The sequence below is a fragment of the Neophocaena asiaeorientalis genome, unplaced genomic scaffold (genome assembly GCF_003031525.2).
Source record: "Neophocaena asiaeorientalis asiaeorientalis breed wild unplaced genomic scaffold, Neophocaena_asiaeorientalis_V1.1 scaffold59, whole genome shotgun sequence".
Lineage (NCBI taxonomy): Eukaryota > Metazoa > Chordata > Mammalia > Artiodactyla > Phocoenidae > Neophocaena > Neophocaena asiaeorientalis.
Window position 1 is genome coordinate 16,346,335 of NW_020174268.1, and position 15,969 is coordinate 16,362,303.

Consider the following 15,969-nt stretch of genomic DNA (forward strand, 5'->3'; position numbering starts at 1 on the left):
TTCAGATAGTATACACCAATTTACCCTCCATCCAAGAGGGTATGAGTGCCATTTTCCTGTTGCCTTGCCAACACTGAATACTTTCATGAAAATATTCTTCTCTGATCTGTTCTTAAAGGGTTTTAAGAGACCCCTTCCTCACTGGTACAATTTAATTTTATCAACCAGAATATTTAACTAAAACTGAAGCTGTGCTCATCATAGCGTCTCCCGTGGAGAGCTCATCACCTACTCTTGGGAGGCTGTGGCTCCGGTCCCTGCAGACCATACTCCTCGATGTCGTAGACGGGTACAGAGTCGTCCTGGTCAGCCACGTAGGCACAGGCACCGCCATGCTGCTGACCCAGGCTTTGTCTCTGGACTGAAAGACACACGCACAGGGATCATTACACACACACAGAGGGCCCGTTACATACACACACACAGGGTCCATCTCACATAGGGCCCATCACAGACAGGCGCGCGCACACACACACACACACACACACACACACACACACGGCCCATCACAGATAAAGCTTATGTGTCAGACAATGGCAAGTGAAATGCTGTCTTCCGTTTATAGTTCTATTTATAGTAGAACTATAAATGGGAGACAGAACTAGTCACCGTGCCTGTATTAAACTTGCAGCGAGGTAGAAATACAGACAATAAAGCTAAGGGCTTAGAGCCCAGCCCAGCTGCTGTGTCACATAGGCTAGTGTCAAAAAATAAAACAAAACCCCAAACCTGAAGCATGGAACTTATTTCCAATCCACAGCCCAACTTCCAGGAGTAAAATTTGCAAAGGGGCAGGCCCCACCGAACAGCCTCCAGAAGGTGACAGAACCTGGAAGGAGGGAAGCAGGAGGAAGGGTCCCTGGGCGTTTGCATTTTGTGGTTCCTGAGCTCCCTGGGGTTGAGTCTGGGAGCCTCCGCTCAGAGGCCCTGCAGCCTCAGAACTCCAGGGCTGCTGCTGTGTCCCTTGGCTTAATCTGACCAGTTAGAACCATCAATTGGTGTATATTGGGGAAGGGGGTCCTCATGGTGGGTTTTGGATTGAATGGCTCAATAGCTTCTCCCTTCTCCACTATTCTGGGCAGCCTTCCTGACGGAGGAGGCTTCCTTGGGCTGTAGAGGGAAGGTATGGAACTTTGTGCTATGGTGATACTTAATATATGTGTGTGTGTGTGTGTGTGTGCGCGCGCGCGCGCATGTGTGTAAGCACTTCCTTTAAACCCACTGGGGAATTTGCCTCGTCAAAGGAATTCTCTGGGACTTCCTTTTGGCCTGTCAGTCACAGTTCTTGACATGTTGGCATGTGGGTGTTCACAGCAAGCCTGTGAAGTAGGGGCCCCATGCGTACCTCTTCCTCTTGGGAGCTCCCGAAATCTCCAGACCCGGGGATCCTCTTCTACTCCCAGGGGAGGCAGCCCTGTTCTCCCACCAGGGAAAGCAGAGGCGAGGAATGCCCAGGGTGGAGGGCGGACAGAGGCATCCAAGGGCGCCCGGTGCCGACAGGCCTGAGGCTTCAGGGCTGGGCCGGGCCAGGCTGCGGGAGGAGGTGTCCCCCTTGGGAGTGTGAACAGACAGAGGAGGATGTCCCCCTCTCTAGCGAGGAGAATGCAGACGACCCACCGCCCTGGGCTCTGTGCTCACGGCTCCAGCCTGCTCTTACAACCAGAACTACACAGGGGGCTGCTGTTACATTGCCATTTAAATAAAACCCTAGCGCTTTGCAGCAAGGCGCTGGCCCACCCGTTACATTTCACCAAAGCCAGGAGGTCCTGTCATCTGCGTGACGTCACCGAGCTAGCCAGTGGCGGAGGTGGACCCAGAAGCCGTCTTCCTAGCTCTCAGCGGCCTGGCTTCCACGGCTGAGCCCCGTTACATAATTCTCAGCTCTTCTATCAGCCGCCTGCAGGGGCTGTGACGGTCTGTCCCTCACAGGCTATGCTTGATATTTATCTAACCCCACTAATGACATCCTGTGAGCCCCATGCCCTTCCAGGGCCTCTGGGGAGGCGGCAGGGCAGGGATACTTGACTGGGAGGGAGTCATCCTCTCCCAGCTGGCAGGGGGATAGGCGGGGCTCATCAGCCCGGGAGCTCCAGGGGGGTCCTGCATGCCTGGGGACCCTGCCTCTTGGGACCCGGGCCTGCAGTGGCCACGTCTTAGAGAAGAGCTGCACGGCCCCTGTGGGCTCCGTTCTCACCTCGGAGCCCGTTGGCCATTAGGGAAGTGGCGGCTGATTCCAAGCTGGCTGCCCAACTGGTATTGAGTGTTCAGGGAGGGGAGGCAGAAGACGCTTCTGTGTGGGCCTGGAGACGAGGAGAGAGTTTCGGATGCGTTCCGCATGCAGCTCCCAGCTCTCCTCTCATCCTCTCCTGTGGCCGCCCCTGGCCCCGGGGTCGCAGAGCTGTCCCCGGCCCTGGGCTGGAACAGGTGAGGAGCACACAGGTGCACAGGTGGCCCTCCTGGTTCAGAGCCAACCCCACCTTTTTGGGGGGTAAGGTGTGATGTGAAGGCTAAGGGCCCCTGTGGCTGCCCCAGGACCCCAGGACTTCTGCAGAGAGGCAGGGATTGGGAACTTGGTTTGGGCTGGAGGGACGGGGCTGAGAGAGCTGGTAGGGCGGTCAGGGGCTTGGCCTGGAACTCGATGGGCACTTCCCAAGAGGTCCCCACTCCCTGGAGTTCCTGGAGTGGAATAATACTAATTAACCTTTATGTCACTTTTTACATAATACCATGTGAAATCACATGGTACTGGATTGTTTGTCCCAGGGTCAGATGAGGCAATGGAGACTTAGTACAGTTAAAAGCTTTGCTCAAAACCGTAAAAAATTCCTTCCTTCCTTCCCCCACCCTTTTTTTCCCCCCAAGTCTGTTTCATCCCTAGAAGGGACTAGGCATCACGCTGTGTGCTGTGGAAATCTGGGGAAGCAGAGAGCTGAACCAAACCGAAAAGAACTACCCGGAGAAATGAGCAAGGTCTTATTGGCCCATGGAGGAGGGTGGGGTTATTGCGTGCAGAGAGGGGAGGGGTCAGGGTAGGCCTCTCAGGGGAAGCGGCTTTGGGTCTGGAATCTCGAGAGATGAATCGGGCCCTGGGCAGCGCAGGGCCAGGGGAGGTCCAGGGAGGGGAAGACGTCAAGCTCTGATCTTCACAACACGTCGAAGTATTGGAATAACCTCTGAACCCGTCTCCCTACTTCCCCACCTGCCGCTTCCCCTGCTGAGCTTCAAGCATCATCAACACAGGGGACACCTCTGTCTTATTTTCTTTCTTTCTTTTTTTTTTTTTTTTTACCACTTATCTCTAACCTTTTAGTATATAGAACTCAAACATTTGCTGTTGAGTAAAAATCCTACAAACTTACTTAGATGCAAACCTCCAAGAGCCACAGAGAATGTAGCTACTTGGGTGTTAGGAGGGGGCGAGGAGTCCCTTCATCTTACCCTCCCTGAGTCTTTGGGCGCCAGGGATGCCTTGCCCAGACTGGAGGTGAGAGTAACGGTCTCATGTAAACAAAGAGGTCGGTGCCAGAGTTAAATACGAGAGGTGCTGCTGTCTTGTCTCAGCACCGGGGGGCCACCCACGACTCAAGCCATTAGTCACTAACAGCATTTATTTGGGCCTGACTCTGAGCTTGGCGGTGTGCTATGCACTTGGGAAGCCACAGAGGATGCGGCGGACTCAGGCCCTGCCCTCAAGTGGGTGATGACCACGGTGAGGATTATCCGTTTATTGGACACTTGCTGTGGCAGACACTGAGCTAAGGACTTCTCAACGCCAGCATATTCAATCCCAGCAATCCTAGTTAGACATTGTGCTCTTGATTTTACCAGCAGTGAGAGCGGTTTAGAAAGAACTGCATTGCCTGAGGTCACACAGCTAATACATGGAGGGGCTGAGATTCAAGCCCAGATGTGTTTGCATTCAAAGCCCATGCCCTTGACATTGGGCTTTGTGGTTGTCTTTGGGGGGCTGAGGGTTCTCAGGGGCAGATGGAGGGTCACCTACATGGTGTCCTCCCTGACGTCTGGGATGCACAGTCAAGTGACTGGGCTAAGTGTCACCTTACTTACTCTCAGGTTATCCGGCTCTTGGGGTGTTGACTTAGGGGGTGGCGGGAGGGAGGGGGAAGATAAGGGGGGAGGGGGAGCAAAGATAAACCCCCTTCACTTGCCCACTTCATCCTGGGGGAGGGGCTGTGGAGTCCTGGAAAATGGGTGTGTGTGCTGCTTCCCCTCTTACCCATGTGTGGTCTGGGGGAGCGTTTCACTTCCCCAAACCTCAGGTTTCTTCATCAGTAATAGGGAGACAATATCTCCTGTTTCACAGTTTCAGTGAAGACTGGAGACTATATGGGACTCACGCTCCGTGACTTTGCTGTGAAGGCTGAATGGAGATACTGAATCTAAGGTACTCAGAGCACAGAGACACTCGATCAACGGTAACCGTTATAATTACTTTTAGTTAAGTCTCTAGCCTCAGTTTCCTCATCTATGAAAATGGGTCCAATAGTACCTATCTCTCTGGGCTGATGTGAGCACTGAGTGAGATAAAACATTAAAAGCACTCAGGAAAATGACATATAAGATTAAATATGTTACTTAAACAATTATTAACATATTGTTATTTTGTTCATTATAATTATATTATTAAATACTATTAAATATTATTTTATTAAAATTATACTAAATATTAGTTTGTTATAATAACTAAATATTATTATTTACAAATGAAGTAAGCATTCTTATATTGTTTCCCTAGATAAAAAGGCTTAGTCTCTTAGAACCAATAAATGAATTCAGCAAAGAAGCAGGATACAAAGTCAACACACAAAAATCAGTTGCATTTCTATACATGACCAAGAAACAATCTGAAAAGTAAATAAATAAAGAAAAAAACGCCATTTACAATAGCATTAAAAATAATAACATACTTAGGAATTAGCTTAACCAAGGAGGTGAAATACCTGTACAATGAAAACTACAAAATATTGTTGAAAGAAATTAAGACATAAATAAATGGAAACACATCCCATGTTCATGGATTGGAAGACAGTATTGTTAAAATGTCAATACTACCCAAAGTGATCTACAGATTCAATGCAATCTCTATCAAAATCCCAAGGACATTTTTAGCAGAAATAGAAAAACCCATTTTAAAATTTATATGGAATTTCAAGGGACCCCAAATAGCCAAAACAATCTTCAAAAAGAAGAATAAAGCTGGGAGACTCACACTTCCTGATTTTAAAACTGACTGTACAAAGGTACAGTCATCAAAACAGTGCGGTACCTGGTATAAAGCCAGATAGGTAGAACAATGGAATAGAATAGAGAGCCCCAAAATAAACCCTCCCGTTTAAGGTCAAATGATTTTTGACAAGGGGGCCAAGACCCTTTTCAATGGGGAAAGGACAGTCTTTTCAACAAATGGTGCTAAGAATACTGGATATCTCTCTACAAAAGAAAAAAGTTGGACTCTTATCTAATACCATGTACAAAAATTAACTCAGAATGGATGAAAGACCTAAATGTAAGACATAAAACAATATAACTCTTAGAAGGAAACATAGGAAAAAGCTTCATGACACTGGATTTGGCAATGATTTTTTTGGATATGACACCAAAAGCACAGGTAACAAAAGAAAAAATAGACAATTGGACTTCATGAAAACTAAATTTTTTTGTGCATCAAAAGACACCATCCATAGAGTAAAAAGGCAACCTACAGAATGGGGAAAATATTTGCAAATCATTTATCTGATAATGAATTAATATCCAGAGTAAGTAGAAAACTTCTAAGATGCAACCACAAGAAAACCAGATTCAAAAATGAGCAAAAGACTTGAACAGACATCTTTCCAAAGAAGATATACAAATGGCCATAAGCAGGTGAAAAGTTGCTCAACATCACTAATCATTAGGGAAATGCAAATCAAAACCACCATGAGATATCACCTCACACCCATTAGGATAACTACTATCAAAAAAACAGAAAATAACAAGTGTTGGTCAGGATATGGAGAAATTGGAACCCTGTGCACTGTTGGTGAAAATGTAGAATGGCAGAGCCACTGTGGAAAACAGTATGGTGGTTCCTCAAAAAATTAAAAATAGAATTACCATATGATCCAGCAATTCCACTTCTGGGTATATACCCAAAAGAATTGAAAGCAGGGTCTTGAAGAGATATTTCTACAGCCATGTTCATAGCAACACTATTCACAATAGTTAAAAGGTAGAAGCAACCCAACTACCCGTCAATGGACAAATGGATAAGCAAACTGTGGTATATATATGTGATGGAATATTATTCGGCCTTAAAAAGGAAGGAAATTCTGCAATATGCTACAACATGGATGAACTTTGAGGATGTTATGCTAAGTGAAATAAGCCAGTCACAAAAAGACAAATACTGTATGATTCCATTTCCATGAGTGATCAAAATCATAAAGTGTGATGGTGGTTGCCAGGGGCTGGGGGGAGGGGAGAATGGGGAGGTATTGTTTAATAGGTACAGAGTTTCAGTTTCAAGAAAAGTTATGGAGATTGATGATGGTGATGGTTGCACAGCAATGTGAATGTGTTTAATACCACTGAACGGTACAGTTAGAAATAATTAAGACGGTAAATATCACATTATGTGTATTTTACCACAATTTAAAAAAAAGAAGAGGGTTTCCCTGGTGGCACAGTGGTTAAGAATCTGCCTGCCGATGCAGGGAACATGGGTTTGAGCCCTGGTCCGGGAAGATCCCACATGCCACAGAGCAGCTAAGCCCATGCGCCACAACTACTGAGCCTGCGCTCTAGAGCCCGTGAGCCACAACTACTGAAGCCCGTGCGCCTAGAGCCCATGCTCTGCAACAAGAGAAGCCACCGCAACGAGAAGCCCACGCACCACAACAAAGAGTAGCCCCCCGCTCGCCGCAACTAGAGAAAGCCCGTGCGCAGCAACAAAGACCCAACACAGCCAAAAAAATTAAAAAAAATAAATAAGTTTTTAATAAAAGAAGAAGAAGAAAAGAAAAAGCCTCCCAGTGAGCTAATTTCCTGAATTTTAGCCTGGTTGAAATCTCTTGGTCTCTCCCTTTCACTCTCAGATTCTTTCTTTTTGATATGAGGGAAGACATAATAATTCTCAATATGTATAAGGAATAATGAAGCTAAAGTGTTGAAAAGTTGGCAGAAGGAATATGTTTTCAGCTCATTCAGCTTTGCTCACACAATTGCCTTTCTCTCTTAGCTCCTCTCTACAGAGAATGACTTCAGAAGAATTGTCCACATGGTTTTCCAAATAAGATGGCAGCCTCCCAGCCAAATCCCTTGTGAAAAAGACCACCGTATTTTGTTTTGACCTTCAAGATGAGCCAGTACTGCTCTTCCCGGAAGGCCAGGGGAACTTTCACATCTTTCCACCTAATTTGCACAACTTTTGCAATGTTGAAATGTGCATAATTGGGAACTAGGGCTGGCTTTGCATTTTTGGAGTAAAGAGGAGTTTTTCAAAACCCAACGGTCACATAACTTTAAGCAATAAATGCTCCAGCAAACAGGGTTTTAAATTAGAACCGCTGGCTGAAAGGTCAACATTGCATTCTTGGTCAGTGACTTAATTTTCACTTTAATGCAATGAAAATAAACCTTTAGAAGGAAATGTCACCACTTTTCCCCCAAAGATTCTTAAAGCTCTTAGGCACATTCAGAAAGAGCTTCCCAGAACCGTCTTTTTTATATGCAGTAAAGGGGATAGGAATAGACTGGATAATAAATCTACAGGTAAGAATTTCTTTTTAATCTCGTGGTGTCCAGAGGTTTCAGTTTCTAGCCACTGCCCTCCAGAGCGTCTTTTTTTTTTTTTGCGGTATACGGGCCTCCCACTGTTATGGCCTCTCCCGTTGCGGAGCACAGGCTCCGGACGCGCAGGCTCAGCGGCTGTGGCTCACGGGCCCAGCCGCTCCGCGGCATGTGGGATCTTCCCAGAACAGGGCACGAACCCGCGTCCCCTGCATCGGCAGGCAGACTCTCAACGACTGCACCACCAGGGAAGCCCCCAGAGCGTCTTTTAAGCACAGCGAGGCTGACTGCGCTGCTTTATCCTTATTTTACCTGTTGGGCAGGAACATCTTGTCTCTGGATTTAGACCCTGAGCCCCTTGGGGGCAGCACCAAGCCTCACATCTCTCTCTAGCCTTCTCTATGCATCTCACATGGGGTTATGCTCTTGGGAGGGGCTCAAAGATATTTTCTGATCCAATGAGTCATGGGAGCTTTTCCTTGGCTACTAAGTCATCAAATGCCTAAAGCAGGGATTGTCGTCCCAGGCTCATGGCTCTCTAAGGGCTGGCTGTTGGGCTTCAGGAGAGGCAGGAACTCCCCGGTTTTATGCAAAAATGCCCAGCGCTCTGTGTCTCCCCTGTTGGGCCTCCATGGATATGAGGAGTGGGTCCTCTGGCTGTCGGCAGAATGGCCGCTTGGGAAGGATGAGGCTTGACTCTGCACGTGGGGAGAGCCACGGTAGGAAGCCCATGTGGCTGTGGGTCCCCGCCGGTTTTCCAATCCAGCACCTCCAGCAATGAAACTGACAGATAAGTGGACCCTCTCATGTGTATTTTCCACATGGCTCAGGACTTGCAGGGAGAGGGATGTGATTACCAGCCCCAAGACCTAGCACTGGGCCTGGCACACAGCAGGAGCTCATTAATATTCTTTGAATGAATAAGGGAATGAATGGACCCATGGTCACACCAGCAGAGAGAGAGAGGGCCATGAAGAACTGGAACCAGGGCAGAAGATTGGGAAGAGTGCAGTGGGACAGTGGGGTAAAGTTTTGCAATGCAGTATACAAGTTAATAAGGACAGGCCTCAGTGGAGGCGGGGCGGCCATGGGCAATGTGAGGACCTGGGAGCCTGAGGCCACTAGAGGGGGCTGATGGTGAGGGGCACATAAAGCCTGAGGCCACACAGATGAGTGACCAGGAGATGATGTCTGAGCCAGGCGGGGGGGCCAGCTTGCTAGCTGGGCAAAAGAAGCACAGGGAGGATGGTCTTGAAGGTAGAGGAGTAAAATCAGTGCTGGAAGAGTTGTACCAACAAAGCCCAAGGGGCTCAGCAGGGGAGAGAGTCTTCTAGGGGGACAGTGGGTGAGAAAAGTGGTCCTGGAGGTGATGGGCTGGCCTGGGAGATGGGCTTTTTTTTTTTCCAGGCATTTTATTTCTTTATTTTTATTTAAAAAATTTTTATTGGGGTATGTCTTTTTTATATCTTTATTGGAGTATAATTGCTTTGCAATGTTGTGTTAGTTTCTGCTGTACAACAGAGTGAATCAGCTATATGTGTACATATATATATTCCCATGTCCCCTCCCTCTGGAGCCTCCCTCCCACCCTCCCTATCCCACCCCGCTAAGTCATCACAAAGCACAGAGCTGATCTCCCTGTGCTATGCGGCTGCTTCCCACTAGCTACCTATTTTACGTTTGGTAGTGTATATATGTCCATGCTACTCTCTCACTTCGTCCCAGCTTACCCTTCCTCCTTCCCGTGTCCTCCAGTCCATTCTCTACATCTGTGTCTTTATTCCTGTCCTGCCCCTAGGTTCTTCAGAACCTTTTTTTTTTTCTTAGATTCCATATATATGCATTAGCACACGATATTTGTTTTTCTCTTTTTTCTTCTTTTATCCAACCATGTCATGGTATTGAAAGAACAAGAGATATTCCCAAAAGCCTGCTTTAGAGAACAGAAACAAAATACCAGAAATACTAACAAATAAGGGCCGAATTATTCCCTTATATAGCCAATAATTCTTTGCAGAGCATATAACTTAACAAAAATAACATGTATTTTCTAATTCCCGGTGGACACTATGTTAATCTGATAATAATTTTGCCCCTAACTAGTCCACTGAAGTGTTTATGGAGGCTAAGATGATATTAAAATAATTTCTTTGTGAAATTTTTTTTTTACATCTTTATTGGAGTATAATTGCTTTACAATGGTGTGTTAGTTTCTGCTTTATAACAAAGTGAATCAGTTATACATATGTTCCCATATCTCTTCCCTCTTGCGTTTCCCTCCCTCCAACCCTCCCTATCCCACCCCTCCAGGCGGTCACAAAGCACCAAGCTGATCTCCCTGTGCTACGTGGCTGCTTCCCACTAGCTATCTATTTTACGTTTGGTAGTGTATATATGTCCATGCTACTCTCTCACTTCGTCCCAGCTTACCCTTCCAGTATTTCTGGTGTATCTGTGGGGAGGAAGGTGATCTCCGCGTCTTACTTCCGCCATCTTCCCGGAAGCCTCTGTTTTTCTCTTTCCGACTTACTTCATTCTGTATGACAGACTCTAGGTCCATCCACCTCACTACAGATAACTCGATTTCATTTCTTTTTATACCTGAGTAATATTCCATTGTGTATATGTGCCACATCTTCTTTATCCATTCATCCGATGATGGACACTTAGGTTGCTTCTGTGTCCTGGCTATTGTAAATAGAGCTGCAATGAACATTGTAGTACATGACTCTTTTTGAATTATGGTTTTCTCAGGGTATATGCCCAGTAGTGGGATTGCTGGGTCATACGGTAGTTCTATTTTTATTTTTTTAAGGAACTCCATACTGTTCTCCATAGTGTATTGGAGTATAGTTGATTTACAATGTTGTGTTAGTTTCAACCCTTATAACCGGGAAGCAGTCCAGAACTGAGTTTCCTTTAGACAACATGCCAGGAGTCAGAGGCTGCGGGCCTGGGCAGAGTGGCTGTGGAGGCCGCCCTGCCCCTACGTTCTCTATGTTCTGTGCCATCACAGGGGCTGGGGGTATTCAGCTTGCACTGCATGTGCCCTGAGATGACATTCCAAATGATAATCTCTCCGTCGTAGCTGGAGGTGGCAAGGAGAATAGGCGGGCATTGAACTACACAGAGGATGTCCTCCTTTTGCCCGTGGTTCTGGGAAAGAGAGAGAGAGAGAGACAGGGACAGAGTAAGAAATCCAGTCCCCAGTCACCCACAGCTCGCTCCCCTTCATTGGATGCCTAAGACAGAGGAGACAGAGGGGCCCCTCCTGTGGCTGCCCCCCATTAAGGACTCTTGCGGAACCTGGTGGCCCGGCCCAGTCCAGGGGGTCAGGGGCATCCCTCCAGGTAGGAGTCTGCTTGCAGGTCAGCCAGAGGGGTGCTGCATCTCCTTGGGTCAGTTTTATCACCTTTCCCAGGGAGGTGTTACTCCTAGCAGCTTCCTTACCTCCCCATAATGCTGGCAAGGAGGTTATTCACAAGGAACCCTCTTCGGGGCTGAAATCTTGATGGTAATGTGACAATGGAACCCAAGCACTGGCCAAGGGGGTCTGGCCTCCCAAGAGCCCCAGGTCTAAATTCTGGGGTGTGGAGTCCCTCAACTCAATTCCTCCAGGGCTCCCATCTGCCCCGCACTGTGGCTTACAAGTGCTGTTAGGAATTGGAATTGCCTATTCTCCTTGAAAGGAGGATTTAGGTATATGGATCCTTAAGAAAGATAAGAAACGAAATGAAAATGTTTTTGTTTTTGAGACCAGTGCTGCAGAGTTCAAAGAGTCCCTGGCCATTATCCTTTCAACTTTCTCAGCGGGGCACAGTGAAAAGAATTGGTTTCTCCCGGGGCTGTAAAGATCTTTCTCCCTTGCCCTCAGGTACTTCCCACAGAGAGTCCCTTGAGGACCTATCCGTGGTCACCTAAGAAGCCCCTTCTGCTTGAAAGCAGCTGCGAAGACGGGGGTGGGGGGGTGGGGGGGTGTAGGACAGTTGGAAAAGAGCAGGTCAGTGGCCCTCTCCTCCCCACGATCTTCTGTCTCCAAATCTTGCCTCCTTCTGAAATCTGTGAGCGCTTGTGTCTGGGCTTCTCCTTCCCTGGTCCCACTGCCTGCGGAATGAAGTTTACGTGCCTTGGCATGGCTTTCAGGTTCTGATTAGCTTTCCAAGCTCACTTCCCTCCTGTACCTGGCCCTCCAGCCCCTCAAAATATTCATAGTCCTTCCAAACAACATGCTTCTCAGGACATCCAGACTTGGTTCACGCTCTCCTCCTTTCCCCTCATCTAGACTGCCTTTCCCTACCTTGGCCTCCCAGAAAAATCCTAGTAATCTTTTAATATCCTGTACAATGATAGAGCAAAAGTTAGTAGTTCCCACCTCTGGGTTTCTCCAGCATTTTATATTATTATTAAAACATTATTACATTAACTAATACATTATTATATCATCTGTGGCATCGTATGGTGATTACTTCCTTAGTTTACCTCCTTGCCAGTCTGTGAGATTCTGGGCCGGGAATCACATTTTATTCATGTTTGTATTTTCTGTGCCTACCCACTAAGGATGGCACTATGTCCGTGCTTGATGAATAGGGGGTTGAAAGAATTGATAAGTGACTGAAAAAACATTTGAATGAACTAACACTTCACTGACTCTTGCATGACTTCTGCCCTTGCAATGGCCATGGCTTTCCTGGGGACATTTTCTGCAAATTCTGTTCTTTCACTCAACAATCACTCGTCCAGGGCTTCCCTGGTGGCGCAGTGGTTGACAGTCCGCCTGCCGATGCAGGGGACGCGGGTTCGTGCCCCGGTCCGGGAGGATCCCACATGCCGCGGAGCGGCTGGGCCCGTGAGCCATGGCCGCTGAGCCTGCGCGTCCGGAGCCTGTGCTCCACAACGGGAGAGGCCGCAACAGTGAGAGGCCCGCGTACCGCAAAAAAACAAAAAAAACCCCAAAAAACAGTCACTCATCTGCAAACTCCATGAAGGCAGGGATCGTGTGATGACCACTTTGCTCATCACTGATGTCCAGTGAACAGCACAGGCTGGGCCCACATTTGACACATGCTGGTTGAATGGAAGCATATTAGTTGGGCAGCTACTATAAACCAGGCCCTGAGCTACATCCCGGGAATACAGTGGAGAAAACAGACAAGGCCTGTCTTCATTGAGTTTGCATTCTAGTGACTTGTGGCTTTTGGAATGTTTACAGAGGCATAAGGTACGGTTGGGTGGTAGGAAATGGTTGTGTACAATGACCTTCCTTTCTTACTGCTTGTCTTCATGGCTTGACATCCAGACAGTTTTGAGGGAGATCATTCAACCCTGGGAAGCTGTAGAAAGTTGGGGGCTAATAAGAATCGCAAGAAGTCCCCTGGTTATGAGCCCCTAACAAGCCACAGGGCAGCAGGAATGTCATCTGCTAGGTTCCCTGGCCACCCAAGGATGGCAGAGTGAATACATACAGTTTTGCATGCCAAGCAGAAGCAGGAAGTGGATGCTTCTTTGAAGAAAGTCACACGCGTCACATCCTGGGCTGCCATTCCTGCACTACAGGGCTCCAGGCTGAGCTCAAGGAGAACTGTGTGGATTTCCTCCTGGGCCTCCTTCCCCAGCCTGAACAAAGGCCGTCACTCTTCCTGGAGCAGAGGCAGCTGCCTGGAGCTCAGTGCTCCTTACTCTACCTGGAGCCCACTCATGAATCCCCCCACAGCAGAGGCTCTTGAGATGCTGTGACCACCCTAGGGAGGCCCAGAAGACTAGGGGTGAGCCCCAGGAGTGAAGGACATCCCCATCAAGTGTCACTGTTTGGGTGGAGAGTCGGACAGTGGACCAGGGCTCACCAAGTCGTCCTGCCAGTGTGGCTATGGCTTCCGGAAGCGGTGAAAGTCACAAGGTGTGTCCTGTATCCAAAGCCAAACAGGAGATGTTGTACAAGCAGTAAAATGAGCTGCCAACACACTCACAATTTCAGAGAGAGGCGTTGGCACGTTTTACAGCCCTACCCCTCACCCCATCGGTGATGTAGATTTTTGAAATGTCAAAGCAAATTCCCCTAGTGCCAGTGGGAATAAAAAGCAATCCACTCCTGACGTTTGGGTGATTGCATTTCAGCAAATCATATGCCAACTGACAAGCTCTTCTCAGATGGTCTGCATAGTTTCGCCTCTGTAATAAGACCCATAGCTGATGCATGAGCTAAAACAAAAGCCATCAGCCCAGGAACCTGGAATACCAAAGGACAAATTCAACGCCAAGACCTCTCAGGCAGTCATGTCTCAAATCATCTGAGGATGCTAGGCTTAGGCTCTGACATACAGCATACTTTCAAATGAATAAAGAACTTACAATGTTTAAAGGCTTTGGAAATCCAGGACCACCCAGCAGAACAAGCAGGGGACATAAAATGCCACAGGTAGATTTAAAACGTAGTTGTAGTCAGCATTTTCATCTTCCCCTGTCTCTTAATCCCTTTTCCCATCTCTAAGCCGTAAAAAAAGATTTTTTTTTTCCACAGAGATGCTTATGGATGGCATTTCATCTCCTCTTCCCATTCAGAGAGGGACTACGGCATAAAGACAAGGTGGGAGGAAAATCCAGTAAGTGAAATATTTCTCTAAGTTCTGTGAGATGCTCTAGAAAATTAATATAACCCAAGGAGGGTGTTGTTGGAACCTCTGATCTATAGCCAGTTGGACAGGACTTGCAAATGGTATCTGCGGGGCAGGGCAGAGGGGAGGAGGGCAGGAGTCTTGTGTCTTGTAGGACTGAACCCTGACCCCGTGGAATCTGATGCTCTCTCCAGGTAGATAGAGTCAGAATTGAGTGGAATTGTAGGGTACCAGCTGGTGTCGGAGAATTGCCTGTTGGTGTGGGAAAAACCTCCACGTGTCGGAATTGGGTACAGAGTCATTACACTTCTTCCCATAGAAAAGAATTTAAAAAACTGAAACAGAAATACAAAAAGGTTTTTTAAAGGGAGGGAGGAAAGAAAGATGGGGGGAAAGGGGGAGAGAGGAAAGGAGGAAACTCTTTTGCCCATATCATTGGTTAGCTTATACCAGATAGAGGTATAAAGAATTTCTCCAAAATCTGTTTTTAGTGAGAAAAGAATCAACAGGGCATGGGGGTGGGGAGAAGCATGTCAGTCTGAAGCAGGGTTTTGAAATATCATAATTTTGTACATTTCACTTACAAAGTACACATTTATTCTTCTATCCCATCCAACAGCTATGATACACCTAGAACAATAACAGACTATTACATTTTGATACTTTAGCTTATCATCTGTTTAATTTTTGCATAGAATCAGTACTGTGGCCTCATTTTGCTGTGTCGGTGTGATAAATGAAGAGAACGAGAAAATCACTGCTTCTGTTTTTTAGGAAGAGCAAGATAAAATGTGATTTGATAAACTAGGCTCAGTTTTTTAACTGGTTCTTAAAGGATTAGGGAACAGAAACAGGATACCCTGGTTTGTTTTCATGGGCTGCTCCAGAGCAGCTTGCCTTCCGGAGGATTATTTGATTCCGAGAGCATGGCTGAACCACGGAGGCAAGGGCACAAACAGAAATTGATCAAGGATTGTTTTTAACATTTTAATGTTCAGGAGAGAATTTATTGGATTTTTATTCTTTGACTTATGGCTGCTGAATTTAACTACCCTAGCTTGTGATTTATTCCTTAATAAAGCATTTGGTGGAGAGATACACTGTTTCCTATGTCTACCTCTAAACCATTATCAAAATGTGCAGAGAATTGTTTCCAATATTCTGGAAGAGCCTAGTTGCCTAAATTACCATCAGGGAGCAACCACAGTTTGGGGAATTCTTTGACACATTTGCTTCCGGAAAATTCCCTTTACTATCTTGGTGTCCTCCTCCAGGACAAAGTTTGTATCAAAAAATATGTCCCACTAAATATCCAAGATGACCCTCATATTCAAGCTGACTAGAACTCACTTATTTTGGCTTACCTCCAAGTAGGTATAATCACAGACTTCACTTTGCTTTTCATCTAGAAAGATAATATTATCAACTTAGAGTAAGCATTTTTCTTTATTAGTTCTTGAGTCAGTTTACATATATTGACTTAACCCAACTGATGACTGGGGAAACTTCAGCACTTACTTTTTAGTTTTCAGACCACAGTTAGGTGTCTTTCAAGCCATCAAAACACAGC

At 46.7% G+C, this 15,969-nt stretch overlaps 1 protein-coding gene across 1 annotated transcript in view; it reads right to left on the reverse strand.

Moving 5' to 3' along the window:
• Positions 1-15,969, reverse strand: part of LOC112406698 (lissencephaly-1 homolog) — a 105,212-nt gene that overhangs the window by 4,704 nt on the left and 84,539 nt on the right. The window contains 5 exon segments of the mRNA XM_024755649.1: positions 233-361; positions 10,782-10,947; positions 13,632-13,691; positions 14,984-15,029; positions 15,750-15,804. Coding sequence (XP_024611417.1) covers positions 233-361; positions 10,782-10,947; positions 13,632-13,691; positions 14,984-15,029; positions 15,750-15,804 — 456 coding nt within the window.